The sequence below is a fragment of the Aptenodytes patagonicus genome, chromosome Z (genome assembly GCF_965638725.1).
Source record: "Aptenodytes patagonicus chromosome Z, bAptPat1.pri.cur, whole genome shotgun sequence".
NCBI lineage: Eukaryota > Metazoa > Chordata > Aves > Sphenisciformes > Spheniscidae > Aptenodytes > Aptenodytes patagonicus.
Window position 1 is genome coordinate 1,525,799 of NC_134982.1, and position 23,317 is coordinate 1,549,115.

At 46.6% G+C, this 23,317-nt stretch overlaps 1 protein-coding gene across 1 annotated transcript in view; it reads left to right on the plus strand.

The window, feature by feature from the left end:
* Positions 1 to 23,317, plus strand: part of LOC143172469 (transcription factor 4-like) — a 242,469-nt gene that overhangs the window by 196,278 nt on the left and 22,874 nt on the right. The window contains exons 9-13 of the mRNA XM_076361966.1: positions 4,162 to 4,267; positions 6,669 to 6,802; positions 10,520 to 10,652; positions 20,369 to 20,436; positions 21,711 to 21,789. Of these exons, the coding sequence (XP_076218081.1) occupies positions 4,162 to 4,267; positions 6,669 to 6,802; positions 10,520 to 10,652; positions 20,369 to 20,436; positions 21,711 to 21,789 (520 nt within the window). The remainder of the gene's footprint in view (positions 1 to 4,161; positions 4,268 to 6,668; positions 6,803 to 10,519; positions 10,653 to 20,368; positions 20,437 to 21,710; positions 21,790 to 23,317) is intronic.

A 23,317-nucleotide genomic window follows, 5' to 3' on the forward strand; every position in this document is an offset into this window, starting at 1 on the left:
TACAACTGCCGAGAACAGTAGAAAGCGTCACCAAAAGTGTTTGACCCAGACTGAATTGCCACCTTGTCCTGGCGCGTCTCCTGTCGCTAACAGGGGCGATGGATTGCAGCTGCAGGCAGGTGAGACCCGAAGGCGGCGCCCTGCCTCCGCACCGGCATCCCCTGCCAGCGCCACGGCTTCAACCGCCAGCCGCCGCCATGGTTTTCTGTGAATTCATTGAAGTGCTGGCTGTACCAGTTTTGGCTCTTTCTGAAGCGCGTTCCTACTGAGCCCTGTCGGCGTGGCGAGCAGCGCCGGCGCGGGGGCAGTTGCAGCTCAGGCACCCGCCTTGGAGACTCTGGCCCCGCAGCTTTACGGTTCAGTTCGACAACAAGCAACGAAGCGAAGCAAACTCATAAATTAGGGAATAAGTGAGCAAGAGGCGTAAAATCCATGCTCGTTTTCTTTACAGTGCGTATGGGGAGCTGTTAGACCTTTATAACTCGCGCTCTGCAGGTACTGCAGAATGCTGAGGTGCAAAGCCAAATTTCCGTCAGCGGGAGGGGGCCCTTTCCGGGTGTAATTTTGGTTGAGCTGGAGTCATGTCTGAAAGCAGTTAGGCTGGACGGCTGCAGGAATATAGAAAAAAACAGGCGTTGGGTCAAGATGGACGTATATCGTCGTGAGCAGGAGGGCTGGGCTGCGCAGGGAGCCTGTGTGCGGGAGAGGGGGCCGAGAAGGGACTGTCCCTGCCCTGGGGCAGGGGAGGGAGAGGTGACAATCGTTCCTAAAATAGCGGGAGTGATCACAGGGGACGTGGGAGGGTTTTTCTTCGTCTCTTTCCAGGCCAGGGCCAGTCTCGTTTTTCCCAGGTAGCCGCTCTTACCGCGCCGTAGTTGGGATGATGAGGTCACCCGCTAGGTGTTCACCTCTCCCTTGGGAAACCTCCCCGGCAGTCAGGACGCTTTGTGGGATACCTGTCAAACAAGCGCAAGGGAAGAGAGCTGTAACTGCATCTGACCTTCTCACTGTGCAAGTTAAAAACACATAGTTGTGACTGTTTTTCCTCTGAAGCGCGCATCAGACTTTTATGCAAGCCTGGTAACCTCGAGCGCAACAAGTAGGGGACAACTAGGATCTACTGAGACAAGAGCAAGATGTGGTCACCTCTGGGTAGGGGGGCGATTGCTCTCAAAAGTCGGTGGCACGGGCATCCCATGTCCAGCCAGGGCGGTGCTGGAGGGGTGGGGCAGGGCGGGGCAGGTGCCGCCCTTCCCAGGAGACCCTCCCCGCTCCACGGGTGCAGCCCAGAGAGAAAACCCTGTGCCAGGCGGCGGCGCGCACCAAGCCCCGAGCTGTTAAATATATCATGATATAGCAGAGTAGAGAAATTACTGCACATGAAATACCGTGGCGCAGTGAAGCTGTTCTTTAAAGGCACCCGTTACACCTCTGTAAGACGTGTCAGAGCAGCGCAGCTGCTCTGCGATCAGCATGCACGCCGCTTTGTTTGAAAGTGCAAGAAGTGCCCGATGCATGTTTTATTAAAGCGCCGGCATAGCCAGCATGCTGCCTTTGATGTCCTTGCTGCTTTCCAACCTGTGTGCTCGCTTCCTCTCTGGGCACTGGGTATGTTCGAGCACCCTTTTTTTTCCCCTACCTGTCCATCTTTAATCTTTCATCCTTAAAGCTGGCATTCAGATACCTTTTTCTGAAAAGCTCTGCAATTTCTGTAGCATTGTTCTCTGATAACTGCAGAACTTGTATGAAGCATTTTTGAAGCCGGTGCGGGAGCAGCAGTGGGAGAGAGCAGGGCTGGGAAGGGGTGTCTGGGGGAGGCATCCCCTTACCCTCCCGCTGACCAGAGAGGGGAGGTTTGGGCTGACTGATGCCTCCCACAGCTCTCCTTCATCCCATCTCTCAGGATTTTCAAAAAGCCTCTTGCCTGCGTCCGCAACCTCCCCTCCCTTAGCTGAATTACAGCACTCGTCTTTGCAAGATGCAGAGGGGCTGAGGTCAAGAGGGACTTTCCCCCCGGCCCCAGGTTGAAACCATCACCAACGTCCCATGCCAGCTTGCTTTCTGCATCACTCAGCATCCTAAAGGGAGAGCTGATCTGAAAACAGCGATGCTGAAGGTGCTAATATTAGAGGTGACACTTTGGGCTGTCACAGCTCGCAGCTGGTGCCTGCCCTTACCGATGGGTGCAGGGACCGATCCTGGGGTGGCGGGACCCTCCAGTCCCTTGCTGTCGTGGCGGAGGCTGGGATGGCGGTGCCCACCGAGAGCACATGGCAGCCCTGCTCCAAAATCGGAGCCCGGCAGGGCATAGCATGCCCAAGAGCCGGGTGCCCCTGTCTGGCCAGGGTCAGCCCTGCCCGCCCTCGTGCAGGCAGGCAGCAGGGTTTGGCTATTACTTGTTATGTATTTGCACCTTTGATGCAGTTAAATGCTGACACACGAGTAGAACGTTCACTCCTATGATTCCAGTGTCATGGCAGTTGGCAGTGATTGCATCCCACCCGGTGTCTCCCGCTCAGCGGCGCAGGCTGTTGGCTTCACTGTGGGTTGGTTTGGCCAGTTGGGTGAAGAGCTACGTCACCTCTTGTTTTACCCATCCAAATAGTCCTCAGGCTTTCCTGGGGCTCGCTCCTGGCTGCTGCCGCACCACAGGCGGTGGGGCATTTCTCCTTCTCCTGGGTGCCCAATGCTGAGCACCCCAAACCCATGTCGGCCTCGACTGAGGCATAAGGCACTGTATTAAGAAAAAAGACTTTGCTTTGATTTGTAACGTTGGCCCTGTCTGCGCGGGTGACATTTAGGTTCATGAAGCCAGGGGAGCTGCCGTGCCACCCGGGGAGGCAATGCTGGGATGCCTGGCTCCATCCCACCGCCCTGCTCCTCACTCGGGCGCCGGGAGCCCCGAGGCGTGCGGGAAAGTTACTCAGCATCCCGCAGCCCTCGGCCTTTTGCTCCCTGGTTTTTGGTTTTGGGTGGTTTGGTTTTTATTTTTTTTTTTTTTAATGAGACCTTTGCTCCCCTTGCCCTGGCTGGGGGATGCCGGCGGAGGAGGGCCGGGCGCTCTTCCCAGCCCCGCCGGCGGCCGTGCTTCGCTGGTGGATTTCTCTTGCCTTTCGCTGTGACCTGCGAACGTCGGAGCAGGCGCTCTGCCAATTTTGTGATCTGCTGCCTGCTTCAAAATGGAGGCAGGAAGGTATCCATTTTCATCAAGGAGATGACAGTGCTTCAGTCTTCCTGACCATCTGGAGAGAGGCACCTCCAGCGCAGAAACAAAGCGCGGAGGAATATAGAGAGCATATAGGCAGGGGGAATAAATTGCACTGTAAACAACAAATTACGCTTATCAGCCCGGACTGGTTTTGGGGGATTTTTTTGGTTTTGTTTTGTTTTTAAATGCTGTCCTGGTTGAGCTAAACTAAAGCAAGAAATACAACAGATATTTTCTAAAAGGCAAGTTGCAGAAAGCTCTGGTGTATTAGTAAACAAATATAAGTAAATGAGTGTTTTGGCACACGTACTAAGCTTATTGCACAGACAAATATAATAAGTCCTAAGAAAGGAGGAGGTTTTTCCCCTGATGTGTACATATGCTGTGTTGGTGGTCTTGTTTAGATCCAGGTTTTTAATCGTCCTTTCAAGCTTCTCTGGAAAAAGCTCGATCCATGGGAATTTAATATCCCAAGATATGTTTGTAATTTTCAGCGTTCTTGATAATGCTATTTTTCTAGATTTCATTTTTTTTTAGTTTGGGAAATAAAGGGTTTTTTACTTCCTTGCAGTGCTGTCAGTTTTGTTCTTAAGTGGGTAAAGTGTGTATGCTTTCATACGAAAAAATCAGCATTGTTTCAAGTTCCTGTTTATTTTAAGCTCCGTAATGCTCTAGGAGGAACATATGTACATCTGTTTGTTCATTTTATTTACAGAAATACATAGTTTGACAAATACCTTGCAAATATCCTTGTTTAAAGCTGGAAAATGTCAGGCTGGAGTTTCTTTTGAAGCTTAAAATTTATTTTCCAGTCACACGTATACTGAGGTTTTTGTGTTCTGAGAGAAGAATTATGTGGTGTTGTGAACTGATTTATACTGAGCAAGGTAAAAACTCAATATTTCTTTCCTGCTTCCTGCTAAAGGCATACTAAATTAGTCTTTTTTCCTTAGGTTTATGCCCCGTCAGCAAGCACTGCCGACTACAATAGGGATTCACCAGGTTATCCATCCTCAAAACCAGCAGCCAGCACTTTTCCTAGCTCCTTCTTCATGCAAGGTAAGACGCTGCTTTCAAAAGGAAATCTGTTTTGCATACATTTTCTGTGTTTGTATTTTGGTTTATATGTAGTCAAGACGCGCTGGAATATCATCTTGTGGTCTGTAACATTACCATTAAAATGAAGACCTGTACGTCTTCGTTTGACCATTATGCCTCTGAACATCTTGTTTTGATCCTGCAGTGAAGCAGCATAACGAATAACTTGCCAGCCTCTTATCACTTGAGGCTCTTGAAGCATTTTTTTTCCAGCATGTGCCTGTGCACGTATATTATGCATATATTAAATGCACACAAATTTGTGCATGTACTTTGTGCATTGTTGTTTTACGTTAATGAGAAAGTTTTTGTCTTACGTGAAGTATACGGTGCTACAAGTATGTCTATTTGCATGCATGTGGAGTTAGAGCAACCTTTTTAAAATGAAGCCATTTCTCTCGTTTGAGGATGGGTTAATAGTTTTCATGTTTTCATTGCTACCATGTTGTATTTCTCACAATGATTACGTGCAAGTATAATGAAATTCGGTATAACTTAGTAAATAAGATTCCTAGAGTTTGGAAAGATCCACACACAATTAGGGTGCTCATCTTTTGCCACATTTAGGATAAAATAATTGGGTTTTAAACACTTCTACATATACTCTGCTTTAGGCTAAGTAAAGGGTAAGTAAACCTGTTTAATTCAGCGGGACTGCTAGGCTAAAGTATTTGCAGGGCAAGGGATTGGCTTTTATTCTATGCACATATATATACGCTTTCCAATTCCCACCCTTAGGGAAAAAAGAAAACAACCCACTTTTGTGTCCCCACCACCTGAAGGTCATGGGCACTGCTCAGCGTCCCCGGGGATGGCTCAGCTCCCTGTCGTGGGGTGACCGGGCCGTCTCCTGTGGAGCTCCGCCACGTCTCCGGCTCTTCGTTCGAGGATGCGCGTGTCTGGGTTTCCGTTAGGCAGCTGCCGCGGGAGGACGAGCTGGCTGCCTGCGAAGGAGCGGCAGCAGGCAGGACCGGCAGGGATGCGGGCAGGAAGGACCACTGCACCCTCCCGCCCCGGGTCCGGGGCTCGAGCGCTGCAAGGAGGGGTTCTGCTGGTCCTCCGCCAGCTCTGGTGGGTCCTCGTGGGAGGGAAGAGGACATCGTTTAAAGCACTGACCCCGTTGGTCACCTCCTGCGGTGGGGGATCTGCATCTGGGCCATTTCCTGAGCAGTGGGAAGTATAGACCATGACTGAAAAGAAAACGGTGCTCTTGGCTTAAAACGTGAATAAATACCGCCCAAAGAGCAACCTGCTATGAAACTCCTATAGAGCTATAAAGCCGGGGATTAATAGGCTTCTAATGAAATCAAACATTTACCCTTTGTAGTGCTTAGCCATTCTGCGTTTTTAAATGTTATCTTCTCGCAGATTCATATTGAAGACATAAATCTGAGTTAAATGACTGTTCAAACAGCCATGGGAAGGTGATGCTGGAAGTGCTGCTGCTGCCAGGGTGTTTGAAGTGTATAAATAAGGCAGGGCTGTAGGTGAGACATAATAGTTTTCTATTAGACCAACTCCTGTAGTTTGGAAAAGCCAACAACTTTTCCAGCCCACGTGCCCGTCTTTCAGGCCTGCTGATCATTATGGAAAAGTTACCTTCTTTTTCTTTTTTTTGTTAACGCATTGGCATTCTCCCAGTAGAAAATACATTTCACTGCATTATTATAATTCCATTTCAGCATGTCTAGTTAAATGCAAAATACGCAACCAACTATTTTACTTGTTAAAACTTGGGGAGCCCTTTTTATACTCTTCAGTGCGCATTGTACCTCGGCGGTGAACTGGCCTGAAGGATGAACGCTGTGCTTAGGAGATGCAGAGACGCAAGCTGTGAAACCCCTAAAAGGAGAAACCATACAAGTGGTGCTACTGTCTTTTTAAAGAAACAAACAAAAAGCAACAACAAAACAACACGGAAAACTTTCTGGATGTGGAAACATTCAAAGTTCAGGAATTCTCTGATCATTTACCAAGTTGAGGCTTCCCCAAAGCTCGTTAGCCCGTCCTCGTTCTGTAGGCTTCAGTGTATTTTTGTTTCAGTGTTCAGACTTTTGTCTCTGATGAAATTTGTTATAACGGAGTTTATGTGCTTGAGTTTATGGTACCAGAGCAGGCATAAAGCAGCAGGAAACTTTCAAGCCTAAGTGATGTGACTGTAATGAAGCATTGCAGGATGACACGAGCATTCACCGTTGCTCAGTTCAGCTTCATTTTTATTAAAGTACGTTGCTTTATGCTAAAGCGGCATAGCGCTGTAGCCCCGTTGGGGTCATCAGGATGGAGTCCGCAGAGGCACAAAGCCGGCGGTTCTGCAGGGTCTGGTGCCGGCGGCCAGCGGTGTTCCCCTCCTGTGTTACAGATGGCCATCACAGCAGCGACCCGTGGAGCTCCTCCAGCGGGATGAACCAGCCCGGGTACGGGGGCATGCTGGGCAACTCTTCTCACATCCCCCAGTCCAGCAGCTACTGCAGCCTGCACCCGCACGACCGCTTGGTAAGGCGCGGGCACGGGGGGGGGGGGTGTGCACGGCGGGAGGGGCATGGCTTGCGCTGGGCAGCGGTCGGCACATCGCACCTACCCGCTCACGGCACGGACACGTCTTCACGTTTGCGCCGCTAAAATGTTCTCCGTGCACCGTTGCGTGTTCCCAACTCTGCAAAAATGAGTTTGAGAAATCTCGGCAGCCTTTGCCTCAGGGGTTTTAGTCAGGCTCTGCTGGGGGAAGGAAGGTTTCAAGCTGAAGGGTAGCACGGGCTGGGAAAGTCTCGGGAGTGGAGGTGGCTGCCTCTGCCTTTGGAAGGGTGGTGATGAGGTCCTGCCACAGCTTCACCCTGTGTGCAGTACGTGTTTCCACTGAAGGTCACCACCTCTGTACAGAACCTCTCCTGCTGCAACTGAGAAGCGAAAAGAGGAGAAAAAAATTATCTCGCAGACTGTTCTGTTCCTTCAGCCGAAGTTGCAAGAAGAGGGTTGAGCCCACGTTTGTACCCTCTGCTGGTCTGGTGGCCGCCAGCCTGGCGATGAGCTGCCCACGCCTCTGCTTTTCAGTGTTTATAATTTATGGCGGTCAGTGTCCTTTACTGGTCTGATTCTATAGATAACTACCTAGCATCAATTTTCTGCTTTAAAAAAGGGAGGTTTTTAATTTTCTCCGGTACATCCTGATCTCTCGCAGGAGGAAGTTGCTGGGACCGATTCCATCTATTGTATTGGAATAGAACAAAAGTGGAATTAAATCTGATCTGAGTGCAGCTTAGGAGATATTCTCCTAATATCACGGCTGAATTGATTATGTAGAAGTAACACTGGATTGCATCAATTCAGGTTTTTTTGGTTTTGTTTTGCTTTTAAGTAAGAGGCAAAGAAATGAACAGACAGCTAAAGTTTTTCTCAAAATGTGTGCAGCATTACAAGTAATGTTCTTCTATTCTGCACCTCTGCTTTTCATTCTTGGAAGACCGTTAAAAAGGAGGAGTAATGAGGAGTACTGGTTTTAAGGGAGGAAGGAGTCCGTTGCTGTAAAGTCTTGCAGAACCATCTATTGGGGAGTAAGAAGAATTAAACTCACTCTTGCAAACTGAAAATTAATTTGCAAAACAAATCTTTGAAGTCTCACATTTAATGAGGTTAGCACACTGCTATGGAAAATTAATAGGAAGTCAAAAGCAAAAGAAATTGCCTCAAAAACTGCTTAATCATGTCCTTATAAAAGGCATAATTAAGGCACTAAGCAAACTTAACGTTGCTCTGAAGTGACAAGCATATATAATAAAAATTGAGCATAACTTTTAAAACCCAATTTAATCTAATTTGTTACCTGCACTGGTACTCATTCATCAGAATTAGGTGGCTTTTCATGGTACCGGCTCAGGGTAGAGGTGAGACAGCTGAGTGCCTTCATGGGGCAAGTCTGCAAACATTTTTGCATTTAAGTTTATGTCGATTCTGAATTTCTTGGTTTTGTAACATGGAGGGGTTTTTATGAAGAGTTATATTTCTGCAATGTAAATTGGGTAGGGATATTCCACCTGAACTCCCCAGAGTGTTTTTCTATGTAGGTATTACTATTTTTATCCTAAATTTCCAAGATAGTGAGGACCGCTGATACCAGTTTGAGTTGCAGGTGTTCAGTGCCGACGATGCTCATGTTAATCATTTATTATGTATGCCTGGACTGGCAGAGCCTTCTGTATTTTAGGTATCACTGGGACAGAAGGTAGGCAGTGATACTTTAAATAAACTCTGCATAATTTCTGCTGGAGCATCAGTGAGAGGTCAGCTGCAGCATCCATGAGTGGTCAGCTTGTCGAGGAAAGTTTGAGTGATTTCAGTTCAGTTCCCTGCAAATGTCCTTAACTTCTCAGTGCCCTGTAGAGAAAATGCATATAGCAAAAGAAAGAAAGAAAAGCTGTTGTTTATTATTTTTACTTTCTCAGGCATAGCAGTGATTTTCTAAATAGATGCATTGAATACAGAGAACGGTTCTCCACTAAACTATATTCAGCTCCCATGTTTTTCCTAAAATGTTTGGCAATAGTGGTTTGACGTCTCCCCCTGAGAAATGAGAAAATCCCAAACCAGCACTTCGATACGTGTCATGGAACAGCCGTTTAGCGGGGAGATGGAATCACTCCTGTTCGGACCATTGCCTAAGCGCTCCTCGTTTGCTCGTTTCTCCATCGCAGGAGAAATCTGCTCAGCTGTGCCATTTCAGCCAGTTGGGTTTGGGGCTGAAGCCCTGGAGTGGTTTACAATGAGTCAAAGCCTGAAAATGTTATTCAGACCTCAGTCAGAGTTGATGGTCGTTTTTCCATGGATAAGAAAAATAGGTTTGGGCTATGTTGTTTACATTCTTTGAGATAACTTTCAAGTATTCAGTTACTTGGCACTTAATTGCAAGAAAGCCTGCAACAGTAATTAAATAGTACAAATGAAGGGAAGGATGTTTTCAGCCAGCTTACGCTGAACCACCTAGGGAGGCAGAAGACACAGAGATGATCTTGCAATAACCTCAGTGCCTTGATCCTGGGCCAGGTACTGCCATGTGTCTCCAGCTACACATGTTTCTAAGGAGGCTTTGTATCAGAGTCTCCAAAACCTAGAGGTCTTCTGCAGGACCTCTTCTCTGCAGGGGGGCAACGCTGGGATAGAGATAAAAGCTGGGCATGTTCTAGGACCTGTCTGCACACAGTGTCTTACACTGATCAAGAAAAGACTTCAGCAGTGACAAACGGCACTAATGTAAGCCAGGTTTATAGTCATGCAAATTCAGCAAAACACTAGACCGCAGCAATGTTGTGTCACAGTAAGGAAGGTTTGTGTTGATCCAGCCATATAGCTACCAAAGTCTTCTGTGTGCTGCCCAGACGCTTGTCCCACACTTCTTTGGAGAACTTGATCCGTCGCATTTTCGACCGTCTGTCGCACAGGCGCTGCAATGGGAGGGCAAATTGATCCAGTTGATTACCTGGGGTGCCGATGTGTTTCCTTATGGCACGTTCTGTAATACCAGCCACCCACGTCTTGTAGTCAGATCTTGTTCTTAATGTCAAAAGCAGCGTGGGGTTTCTACCACTTCTGTTGGAAGGCTTCTCCTCCAGCCAATAGCTGTCCCTGTCAGAAAGGTTTGCTTGATACATCACCTAACTTGTCTTTTTAATTTTTTCTCATTACGTCTCTATGGTACTGTCATGAGTTACGAGCCTTCCACTGTGGATATTTATCCGTATCAGATAGGTGTATGTGGTGTCTCCTCCAGAAGATGACAAGTTAGGACAAGTTTAGGACGGGAGGAAATGGCCTCAAGTTGCGCCAGGGGAGGGTTAGATTGGACATGAGGAAAAATGTCTTTACTGAAAGAGTGGTTAAACATTGGAACAGGCTGCCCAGGGAAGTGGTGGAGTCCCCATCCCTGGAGGTATTTAAAAGACGTGTAGATGCGGTGCTTAGGGACGTGGTTTAGTGGGCATGGGGGTGTTGGGTTGACGGTTGGACTCGATGATCTTAGAGGTCTTTTCCAACCTTAATGATTCTATGATTCTAAGTTAGGGTAGAAAAATATGCTCCCTGCTTAGTCTTAGGGCAGCATTCTGCTTTTCTCAGTTGGGTGAAGTACGGCAGCGCTTGGGACTGGGGCAATATAAGCAGCCTGCTGCCTTCCATGTTCTCGATAGTTAAAATATTTCCTCTTTTTTATCCTTTTTGCCACAGAGCTACCCATCACACTCCTCAGCAGACATCAATTCCAGTCTTCCTCCGATGTCCACCTTCCACCGCAGTGGCACAAATCATTACAGCGCATCTTCTTGCACACCCCCTGCCAACGGGACGGACAGTATCATGGGTGAGTTGAGGTCGGGCACTGTGGCTGCCGCCCGAGGCTCTCCCTTTCCCTCCTGTCTCCACTCTCCTCTGCTTCAGTGCACTGTGCTAGCGCCAAAGACCTGAAATCAGGGTGGAGGGTTATTTGATGGTATATCCCGGTGTGCGGAAGGACTAGCTTCTTAGTTCAGCAGGTGCAGAAAGATAGCAAGAATTTCATGGAAATAAGTACATCATAGTTGACCTTTGCCTCCTTTGCTTATGCATTTTACTACTACTACTTCTTTTTGTGAATTAAATATAATCACAGCAAAGCGCTTTGCTTCAAAGTTTGTATGGAAGACATTGTACCAGCTAAGTGCCTGGTCCCGCTGGTTTTGAAGTCTGGTTTTATTGTCTTTAGTGATTTAATTGCCTGCAGTGCCGTGTGAGGTGATACTTCTGTATCACGACATTCATCCCCTTCAGTTCTTTGCTAGGCTTCCACAGGGTGTGGGGGAAGCGGCGGTGGCGGCTTGTCCATGTAAGGAAGAGAGCTGCCTCTGACGTCGCTGAGGGTGACTCTGTAAATTAAGAGCATGCCTCTGTATACTTAAATATTTGGCAAATACCGGTTCATACTTAAGTACAGGAAATAAAAAAATATTGCTTCGCCTATATCTCAAAGAGCAAATAAAGCTAATTAAATAATGGGTAAATAGGGAACACATCGCTGGACACATGTTTTGGATTACACACGTGATTCTTTATTGAATGACTGCGAGCAGGACTAATGCAGTAAGAATGGAGGGTGGGTTCAAACATTAACACATGGGCATCATATTGTTCAGGGTCTCTGAACAAAGAAGAAACTAAATACAGTCCCTTCTTAATTTGTCACTGTCTGAGAAAAACGTATCCCATTTCAGGATAGCATTTCTGTGCTCAATCTTGCCATTCCATTGAGAGTTCTTCCTTTACAATGTGTCACTGCTTCTGTGTCCGTGACATAGGAAAATCACTCGCTCTTTCTCCCTCAAAAGAAGTCTAATAGAGTCAAATTTAATTCAGCCGTCTTTACACCAGTTATGCAGCAGCCTTACAGATAACATTTAGGGACGCAAAAATCTCGCAGAGGGACGTAAACAGGTAGGAGTGCGAATGCAGCCTCCTGCCCTGTGCCTCAGGGAGCCACCCAGAAAAGTGCCTAAATTTCCCATGTAAAAAATGCATCCGGATTTTCACCTGGATTCATCTCCTGAAAAACCCAGCGTGTGAATCAGAAGAGCAACAATACAAATATGCAGATTTTTTTTAGCAGCTGTAAATATTCAACAAGTAGTACTGTTGAGCTGTGTCTGAACTGAGGGCTGCAAAAGTATTTCTTGGATCTCAGTGCAAGTCCTATTCTCCTCCTAAACCAGTGAACCTCCCCTGAAGTCTGGGCACACGCCGTCTTGTCCCTGATTTTCCTGAGAAAGCCGTTGGAGCTGGCCCAGCCGGGAGGCGATGTGCCTCCATCCTGGTCCCCGAGGGCGTTGGCGTAGCCCCGCCGTGCCATCCCCGCCTGGGGACACAGACCACAGTGAGCAGGGCTCGGGCAGATGAGCTGCGTTCCCTGATGGTCGTGCAGCTTTGAAAGACAGGAGGGAGAGAATCCTTTCAAGGGACTACAGGGCGGCATTGGCAGTGGTTAATTTTATGCTAAGCATTAGCTTTTTATTTTCAAAGGTCTGAAGCGGTGCAATGTTCAGGCAACCAGTTATTGAGATAGAGCGCCTTTAGCATACGCCGTACGAGTCTTTCGTATCCGTCTGATGCATGTATTAATCCCGCTTGCTGCTTTCACTTCTAATGACATGTTGTTTGTGTGACATTATGCACTGTGACATGCAGCTTTTCCAGGAGAAACATTATGTGCATTTCCCCTTGAGGCACTGGTTTCACAGTAATTTTATTACCAGAGCAGTCACATAATACTGCACTGTATATTTTACAAGTATGTTAAGCTTCCAGTTACAGGAGGGTGGTGAACTGTCACGCAGTATGAGAAGAATATGACTTTTATCCAGCAATGTCACTTCCTCATAATTTGGGAAGATCATCAGCTGTGAATACCGAGATGGTGCAAGTTTTTCCACTCTTCTTAACATAGAAACATAATTTCCAGTCTGCTGTTTCAGAAAGCGCTATTCCATCAGAACAGCGTGAGTTTGTACTAGAATTTAAACTATAAAAAGTCTGGCTGGAATTCTCTAATAGAAGGCTCCAGCCTATTGGTTACACGAGATGCTTTGCTAGATATAATTGTACTCGCTGAGATACAGATTCCTGGAATTTTATTCAATAATCTAAGATTTACAATCAGAATCCCACCAGAAGGATGTGAAAAGGCTGTACTTCATCATTCTGTCCCTTTGCCTTCCAGTGCAGAATCGTTCTTCGCAGAAGCATGCTGAGAAAGTTTTAGGAGATTAACTGTAACAATAAACACGCTCTTCAACAGAGTTAGAATCAATCCATCAAAAGGTTGCAATCTTTCACGATGTCTTCAGTACATTAATAGTCTTGTGAGTGGGGGAATAGCTCACAAGTAAAAGCGACAGCTTTTGCGGTGCATTTTCAAGTCCTGTTTTACAATCCTGTTCCCAAGTTATCTTTGTCTTCTGCATCACGCCAAAATTTGCTGATGCTTCGTGTCAGTGGAGACCTGCCCTTCTCAAGTGGGGAAGCCAGCGTTCAGGCTCACGTCTGTGTAGTTGTATTCTCTAATAATAAGTGCATTTAGACCGGTTTGAGGAAATAAGACTAGCAGAGGTAGATGAGAAATGCCTTACTGCTTCAGACAGGTGGTCCGTCTAGTTAGCATTCAGTGGCAAAATGTAATCCTGGCCATTTCTGCAGCTCCTGCCCTTTGCACTGCCCCAGCACCCAGGACTGTCACGATAGTGAGGTTGGAGGGGACATCCCTGCCTGGTTCTTCAAGCACCTATTTATGGACCTGTTGCCCATGCGGTTGTCTAATCCCCTTTGAACCTGCTGAGGCTGTCTGCTTGCACGGCTTCCCCTGGCTGCACGCTCGCTACCTGCTGTGTGGAGGTGGACTTCCCTTACCTGTTTTAATTTCTTTTCCTGGAAGTTTCATTGAGTATTCCCTTGCTCTTGCCTCAAACCTTTGTCCATCATCAATTAATTAATTAATTAAACCTTTCTTTAAGTCTGGATTTGGCTACTTGGTTCTATTAAAGCCCAGTGCAGAGATGTCTTGGATAAACTGTGCCCTTCCAGGTTTGGGGGAGTTTCATGGCGTTCCTTGCGCTAAGTTGTTCAGGGTTTTGCATAAGAACTTGAAAATATCTGTCCTTGTTCAGACCCACAGCTCATCTATGCAATGGTCCTATCTCCGGCAAAGACTCTAAGGATTTCTTTGGGAGGAATAGAAAAACAAAGCAAACATGTATGATATTTTCCCAGTCGTTCCAGGGCTGGGTGCAGCGCTGAGTATTTAGGAAGCTTGAGTTCATTCTTCTCCATGAAGTGACCCAGCCTTTCCTGGAGGCTTGGTCTGGCACAGTGACGTTACGCGTTTGTGAAATGGTGCTCCTCCTCTTTCATTTTGACTCTGCTCCCTCAAGACCTGTTGTGGTCCCCCCTCCTTCTCATGCTGCCGTAAGGACCAGATGATAGCCTTTCTGCCCTGCTGTTTGGGCTTATGTAGCCTGCGTCATACCCCGCTGTAGTGGTCCCTTTTCCAAGCTGGAGAATCCATATTTATCGAGTTCGTCCTCTAAAGGAACCACCCTCTGCTTTATCTGACTTCACTTCTGTTCTGTAGACCTTGATGCTCTTTCTTGATGGACTTACCAGATCTTTGCTCTGTATCCAAAATACAAGTGTGTTGTGAATTCGTAGAGGGACGTAACGGGCTTCTGGGTTGTCTCTCCTCTTTGCCCAGTCGTTGCTCGTTGTTGGGGTTTTCTTGGGGGCAGCGAGGGGCTGGTTCTGCTGCTTAACCATCAGCTCAGGTTGTCAGCTAATTACTGACTGCAGCTCTAGGTTTTCTCCTCTTTCTGGACTGCTTGTTAGGTAACTGAGAGCCTGCTTGTGTGTATTTATGGCATAAGGCTTTTTTCCCCCCGTGTTTGTTGCCTGGTGTTTTTTATGTATGTATGGCATTTATTGCCCAGCAAGTTAGTGTTACAAGAGCTCCTCTTTACACATAACATTATATTTTATTATCCTGAATCAGGATCTTGCCCCACGTCACAGCCTCGGTGTATGCCACATCTTTTTCCAGGCCACGTATGAGTATGTTGAACAGTACAGATCCGCACGACTGGGAATTTGCTGGTAATACTCCTCACTTACAAAGCTAACTATTAATTCCTGTTCTTGTAGTCTCTCTCTTAATCAGTTCTTAATCTGCAAGAATATCCTCACTTCCCTGTTATCTGAAGACAGTTTAGGTTCTTTAAGAGCCTTTGGGAGGTGGCTTTGTTGAAAGCTGGGAGTACAAATCAGTTACGTTACTGGATCTCCTGCATTGATGTGCTCATCATGTTTTTGAAAGAATTTAGATTTACAAGACATGCTTTCCTCCAAAAAAGCAGTGTTGGTTGTGCAATGTGGAGTATTTATCCATATGTGTATTGCTCTTTGTTATCTTTCCTAGTAGAGAAGTCAGATTTAAAATCTGGTGGTTCTTTGAATTCACCGAACTTAGTTTTCAATATTGGTTTTTAATATTTTCTACCTTCTTTACTTCAGCACTAGGTTGGTCTAAGCAGTCGGTTTTACACTGCGGTTAGAAGTTAGACAATTTTGTGTTTGAGTTTCTTGAGAGCTCTTAGAAACGTCCTTTGGCTTTTCTTTATTTTTCTTTTTATTGATTTATTTTAAAGCCTTTACATTGACACTTCAGTTGGAGCCAATTTTTCTGACTAATCCCTTGTAAAATACCGTCTGTCCTATGGCAAGGCAGATGAAAATGATCTGTTTAGCATTTCTTCTATTACCCTTTTTTTCCTTGAATTCTCCTGTTGCATCTTGGTTGTTTGCAGGTCCTACCAACTCTCCATCGTTGTCCTTATTTCTGATGGGCTTGAAAAAGCTTCTAATATTAACTCATAAGCCATTAAAAATTTTTTGGTCTTACATGTAACTTGCATTAAATATTTGCCTAATTCCTCCCATCTTGCTCAACCTGTACATCTTATGGTTTTCTTCCAAAGGGAGCTGAAGGGAAGTGGAGGAGCACTTGTTGGATGTGATGAAAGCCTTTTGTTTAGGTAGGATCGATATCTGTTCTGCATTCTACATTCTTTTGGAAAACCGGCTGAGGATTGGTTTTACCCAGAGGTGAAGAGCGAGGCTTTAGGCAGTCTGAGACCCTACCGTGATGACCCTCAAGTTATTTCAGAGTTCGTTCAGCCGGGGTTTGGCACACTCTCTGCAGGTTACCTTGCGAATGCCCCTGCCGGGAAGATTTATAGGGCTGCTGTGGAAGCACCGTCTGCGGATTTCATCAGATTGCTCTTTGGTGCAGGATGACAAATCTGATGCCAGCTGGGCTGGGCTGCAATCCTTCTTCCCCGCCGCCCGCTCACACACGAGGAGCGGTGTCTGCACGGACGTGCTCTGAGTATCTGCATCTGTCTTCACGATGCATGTCCCAGCCTAGTCCAAATAGTTTTTGCTTTTCATATAAATTTTCTTCCGTTCTGGGTGCTGTTCTGGACACCAGCGGTGCTTTTCAGAGCTCGGATAAATACCCCGATGGTTTAAACCTGGCAGTTGTCGTGCACACCGAAGCTGTCAGCTAAGCCTGTCCCTGCTGAGCTGTTGGGGCGTCAGTGGCTGTATTTAAAGAGTGTTTCATTGAAGCTGGTGGTAAAGTGATGGACCAACAACTGTGCGATATTAATAGAAACAGTTGATTATATTCCATAGCCATTCCCTGTGTAAAGCAGCACTGTACATTACCTTTCTCTGTAGTGATACCCTGGGTTATCTTTTCCTACGTTTGAGGTCTCGTTCTTATTTCTGTAGTGCCCGGTCCTGGGATGATGTTAGTTTTGTCCCGTTGCTCCCGAAATCTTTGGGCTCTTGGAGCAGACACTCCTTGCTGTGTTTCTTCTTAAGACTTCGTTTTTCTGTTCTTCCTTCAAATATGGGGTTTTCTTTAGTCGCCTACAGATTTCAGTCATGTCCCTTACATTACCAAAATGATAGCTAAAGCAAATAATAATTTACATTTAAAACCATTAGTGATGTAAGAAATAAAAACCATACATTAAAAAGTTAGCTGTATTTAAGAAATCCCAGTTATTTTCAGGACATGAACACTTTTAGAAGATCTCTGTCTGCTTATGGTTAACTTACTCTTCCATGCAGAAGGTGCCTTAGTTTCATTTGCCCATTTTCTCCTCCGTCCCCGAGAACCCAAACCCAAGAGCACTGGAGGCTGGGGGCGGCCGGCAGCTGGGAGGGAGCCTCAGCCAAAGCGTCCATGTGTGCGCTCCTCCCTCCTCTGGCTTTTCCTTGGGGTTTTGCAGCCTGCATCTCGGAGCCGTCCCGAGTTGGGGTTGCATCTGGGGCTGGTGTTCAGTAGCCACCGATGGATGTTCTTCTCCATGAATTTATCCAGTTCTTTTTAAATTTATTTATATGTTTGGTCTTTGCGTACCTTAAAGCAACAAGTTTCGCCATCTGACTGGATGCTAGTGAAAAAAAAAAAGGTCTTTTTTGTTTGTTTTAATGGGTGGCTTTCAGTTTTTATACGGGGAGAGCAATGAATAGTGATGCGAGCTTGCCTTCCCCATGTTACAAACCTCTGCTGTATTGCTTTTCAAGCATCCCTTTCCCAGTGAAGCTTCCTCTTCTCTGCAAAAGGGAACTTTGCACACTGCTGCCCATCCTTGAGGCTCTCCCTTTATGTTTTCCAGGCCTACTGCATTAATTTTTCTTCAAAGTCTTTCAGGAAAAGTTTAATATTCAGTATATCTGAAGAATTCCTTTGTTCTTAGCGGTGACTAATATAATACGTGGCCCAGCTCAGCACTGTCAGGTTTCCACGAGTACATGGAGCAAGACTGTGGTCCCTGCGTTTGCTTCTCCCGCAGGACTGGTATAACTTGTCTCATTAGGAGAAATCAGCCTTCAGACAGACAAATGTAGGACTTAATTTTAGAATAATGTAGTTAGAGTCACTTAGAAAAAGGAAAAAACAATGCATGATCTAGATTTAGATTCACAGTTCACTTTAGAGTGAAGTAACTGAATTTCTGGACATTTGCCTGGTATTATTCAAGTCGCAAACCTTTAGGTTGTCATTTACAACATTATATTACCCTGATAAGTTGTATCTCTAGCTGACACCGCCTGTTCTATCTGTCTTCACTTTTCTTTGTGTATCTTTCTTTATACATCTTGATGCCTAATTTCAAACTGAGCTGAGATCGCAAATAAGCTGTCATCGGCAGATGAGCACATTTTCAAATAGCAATAATAAAAGTAAAAGTTTAACTAACAAAAGGGGAAAAAAAGGAGTAAGCAAAGACGTACTTGCAAACTGCACTGTACAAGTTTGTCTAGCGGCATCTGGGACACCCGTAGTCCTTGAGGCCTTTCCAGAGGAGTCTGCTGTAGGAGAAATGCTGAAACGTCCAAGTTGCACAGTCAGGTTAAATGTAAAGGGCTGCATTTCTTAAATTTAATAACATGCACGTTGTACGTGAGAAATAGAAGGAAAACACCGTTCTGTGCCATTCCTTAAGTTTTCCTAACTAGACCCTGCTGAAGCTGCTGCTAGAAATTTTGGGCTTAGGCAGGATGGAGGATCAATAACTGATCCCTCTGACAGCAGAGATACGGTAACTGCTAAGCAAGGAAGGCTGGGATGAAAGGGGCAAGGGATGGAGACTAGGAAAAGCTAATGGAGACAGTGGATGAGATAAATGCTTTCAGGGTGGGAAGACTGGAGGAGGTGGAGCAGAAAGGTTGCTCTGAAGGGGCATGGCAGGACATCCCTCGGACCAGGGAGGTCCCCGAAGCCCAGATATCCCTGCTGCTGCTGTGGAGCTGCAACATCCACAGGCAGATCAGCTCATCAGCTTTGAGTGCTGGTCCATACACATGCAGTTATTAGTGACTGTAGTTACACCAATGACAAAATCAGAGAGCTGTAGAATGGATCCAACCCTGCTCCTTCCCATGCCCTGAGTATTTAACTGCATAATGCTGGGGTGAAACTTGGAGGAGGCTTTTTAATATTACTTTTTAATGACCAAAAATGTGCCTGTGCTTGCACTTTGTGGTACAAACGTGGGCAATTTGGTCCCTGACTCCTTTTCCCGTGGGATGCACCTGGCTCAGAGCAGGGGGTGGGTTTGCTCCTGAAGTCCTCTGGGCACGGGATCCCAGGGCCTCGTGGTGCAGAGCCTGCCGAGGGGCTTGCTGGGGGGAGACAGGGGGACTGAAGCCCTTCAAGCCCCTCTGCGTTACAGGATCCTCTCCTGCCTCAGCCCTCATGTTCCAGACATTAATCCAGGTTTTCCGGGGTCGTTACCGACTTCTTGTTTCTTGTTTTCTGGCCACCTGACTTAGGGTCCTCGGAGATGAAAGCAGAAGTATTGATCACGGGCAGCAGTCAGCCAAAGCTGCGCTTTTAGTTTATAAATGGACATACAGATGCTGAAACTGGTGGGATGTTTCACCCTAATTTTTCTTTCCTTCTTTTTCTCCTGTAACGGAGAAGTTTCAATCCTATCACCTGAGCGTGAGAAACTGGTGGCCTGCTACACCATGATTTTTCTTGCCCTAAATTTCTTAAATAAAAGATGCAATCCCATCACCTGAGAGATGGTGAAAAATCATTTCATTAAATGCTCATGAAATGTTCGAGTGAAGTCAGAAGGAACACTTTGGAAAAGTCCATATGAGTTTAATAACGTCTTTAAAACGTGCATTGAAAAGTATACAAAGGACCAGGGTCACAGAGCGAACGAGGAGAAAACAAAATACCGGGTAGCTGCTTATTAATGGCACTTTGTCCTTCCCTTGCAGCGAGGGAGGCTAGGACTGCCTGGGAGCGTGGCAAGAGCCTGGAATTAATGACTGCTCCCAGTGCGGGCGCAGAGAGAGAAATTGGGCTGTGCAGGCAGGCTGAGCTCTGGCGTTCCCAGCTCCGGGGAGTTTGTCTTTGCCGCCTTTATAATGTTCCTCTGCAGTAGTTTTTGACATTTTTATATGTGAGATATTGCCCTTATATGTAAGTGCCTTAGAGTTTTTGAAGAAGAAAACCCTCGTTAGAGCGGATTTGCACATCCTAGAGCACAAACTCAGCACCCTTGGACGGGCACTGGGTCTGTGCACGGGGCAGGGGAGGCAGGAGCCCTTCCCCAAGCCCAGGCTTCGTCTCGCCACGGGCTTTCCTAGCTGTGCGCTTGCATATTTTCCATATCTTTGCGCATCTTCTACTATTAGAAGCCTTTCATTCAGAAAAAGTAAAGCCATATGGCCAAGTACTATCAAATACGCAATATATTTTAAAAAAACCCAGCATGTCAAGTTTATATTTTATCTGCAAAAGTGGAGCATGAATGCGTTTGATATCTACCTTAGCAAACAAATTAATGGTAATTAAAGATTAATTTTATGTAATTAACATTAAAATGCAATTAAATTATGAGTAAGTGGACCAGGAATAGAAGTCTATGATGTCTTACTGTCTGTTTTTACATCGAGTCTTTTGTTTTTCAGCAAACAGAGGAAGTGGGGCAGCAGGCAGCTCGCAGACTGGTGATGCGCTGGGGAAAGCACTTGCCTCTGTAAGGAAATATTTACTTTGGAATACACGTTTACCGTTTTGAAAGTGTGAACTTTAATCAGAATTGGACGCCTGGAGTTTACGAAGATGAACAGCAAACGGGAGAGATCTGGTCTCAGAGGTCACCCGCGTGGAGTTACTGCCAACTGAACAATCAGTGCAAAATGGCGTTTAAAAAGTTTTAGACCTAATTTTATGGTAGAATAGAAATGGAAAGAGGGGAAGCCTTGACCTGGTCACATTGACTGGGTGCCAAGGAGCTGTGTCTGTCAGTCTTTCACACACTGCATTTCCTAGGGCAAGGGAGGTCTGAACAGAACCCAGCGGCAGGATGACTTCTGCACTACCGAGCCATCCGCAAACAGGGTTCCTTTTGAATTTGCCTTTAGATTTTCTATTTTTCATGGCAGTTTCCACCTATTCAGTTACTGTGGTTGCTGTTAAAGTCAGCAGTTACCACCTCTTACCTGGGTAGCTGGGGTACGGCAGTTTTCCAGCTCAAGGCGGGAGGAAACCCTGCCGTGCCCCAGCTATCGCTGCGGTACCAGTTGGCATGGGCTGACTTTTAATAAGGACCACTATAGTTATTTTCTGGGCAGAGTGGGTTCCATTGAGTTCTCATGAGAGTTAATTTTTTTTGCATATTCTTCGATGCTTCATTGAAAAAGACGAAAAGTCAGACTCTAGTTTGCCTGAAATAACTGATACAGTACAGAATCCACTTTGAAGTGGTGCCCTGACAAATGGCACGGGTGGTGAGCGGGGACGCCGCGGGGCGGCAGCACCCTCGCCCAGGCACGGGGCACGCGGGGGCTTTCTCACCGGAGCAGCGGACAAGTAGTTGGAGTTTGCTGCTGCGGATTACCCGCTGTGCCAGGGTTTAACGTGCTCTGCTCCCTTTGCTTTATTTTGGCCGTTAAGGGATTTCAGCATAACAAAAAAGCAATTTTCAGGCGTGCTTTAAGGCTTCGTTCAATGACGCTCATTCGTAAAGTAGTCTATGCAATGAAAATGTGTATATCTACCGTGGCAGATCCGTGTGACAATCAGAAACCATCGCTTAATTGGCTAGTGTCTGTTCCCATCAAAAGGGGTCTGTTGTCTAGCTTCCTGCATCTAATACAGTTTTGTCTTTATAAAAATATTAATATTTGAATAAGAGGCTTTTTAACCTGTCCTGCTTTCATTTAAATGAACTGAATGCATAAGAATTCCATATTTCTTTCTGCATCAGTTTGTGATGGCTTTAGATTAATTCTGTATCATCTTTTAAAGATCTATTCTCCAGATCACACCAACAACAGCTTTTCATCAAATCCTTCAACTCCTGTTGGTTCTCCCCCTTCTCTCTCAGGTATTGTTGTTACAATTCTATTTTACTGAACGTTTCAACATATTTTTGGTAGGAGATGCCTAAATGAGCTCCTACGGTACTGGGTGTGAGATGTGCATCCAGCCGGCAGCACCAGGCGGTTCCCGTATTGCTGTGCAGCACGTGCAGGTGGCTGGTGGTCCCACAGAGATGAGCAGAGAGGTGTCCTACACGCTGTATTTCCAATGCAGAGAGAAGGTCGTTGCAGCTCTCGGGCGGATGCATTTACAGAAAAGCAGTGGTTTTGTGCATCCTTATTGCGGCTTCCTGCAGTGCCCTCGGGGTCTCGTGGCAGATGAGTTCTGCCCTGTGCAGAGCGTGTCCCCGTGCCGTGGCCGTGCCCCTGTGCAGGGACACCCAAGCCCTCACGGCAGCCTCGCTCCGGGGTGGCCGTGCCAGGTACATCTCCTTGTATGTTCCCCCATCCCCTCCTGGGGCTGCAGCAAAAGCCTGTTTGATCCGTAAAATGTGTCTCTGGACAAACTGAGCCCCTGTGAATCCAGTTGATTAATTTTATACTTTGTTTATAATAATTGCATACTTTAACTAGACCCACTTTACTAATAAAAGCCTAAACTGAAAAGATCCGGAGGCCCAGGGTAGTTCCCATGAGCATCAGGTGTTTTAAATGTTTACCTGAACGTAATTCAGATTTCTTAAACCTTGAGACTTTTCAGCTAGAGTATTAGGCTTCTCCTCCCACGCAGCACATGCTAACGCCTTGGAGAAGGCCTCTTGGCGTCCCATCCCCCCCTTTGAGACGAGGTCTGTATCACACATAACCAAAGACCCCGGTCTCCTCCTCTTTGTGCATGAGCCCTGGATCCTGTTAACCTCACTGGGAATCCTAAAAGGCCACCATGTTCCCGTAGGGCAGCGCTGGCGAGAGGTGTGATCCATCCCGCGTTCTCCATGGGGCACGAGTCGCACGACAGAGGTGGAGGGAGCTCCTGGGCTCTTGATCCTTTAAAATGGTGTCCCAGCCTCAGAGACCTAGACCTAATAGCAGCTCTACAGTGACGAGACCCTTTTGGAAGGAGGGATGGAGAGAGGCTTGTGCTAGCTGGCAGCCTCTGCAGGACGAGGTCCAGGAGGGCGCCACGTCCACCTCCATCACGCTCACCTGCTGTGAAGGAGCACGTAACATTGGGGTGACATCCAGTCAACAAATGTCCCCGCAAAGCCACCCCCAGCAGGGGATGGGGGACAGAGGGACCACCTGGCCTGTCATAGCCTGGGGGGTTCCCACACCTCAGAAAAGGGCTTTCTGCCCTTATTTTGCCTGGAATCACCCCCGAGGTGTAGCACCCCCGGCACTGGGGCTGCGTTTCACCTAGCGAGGCGCTGCCCTCCTTCCCGATGGAAGGGGCCGAGCCAAAGAGAAAAATCCCATGTGAATTTGGGCTGCGTTGCTTTCTGCAGGCTCTACTGGGTAAATAGGGAGAACCGAGTGTCAAAATAAATAAAAATAAGGAGTGTAAGTGCATTTAAAAGAGCTGAAAGTGTTTAG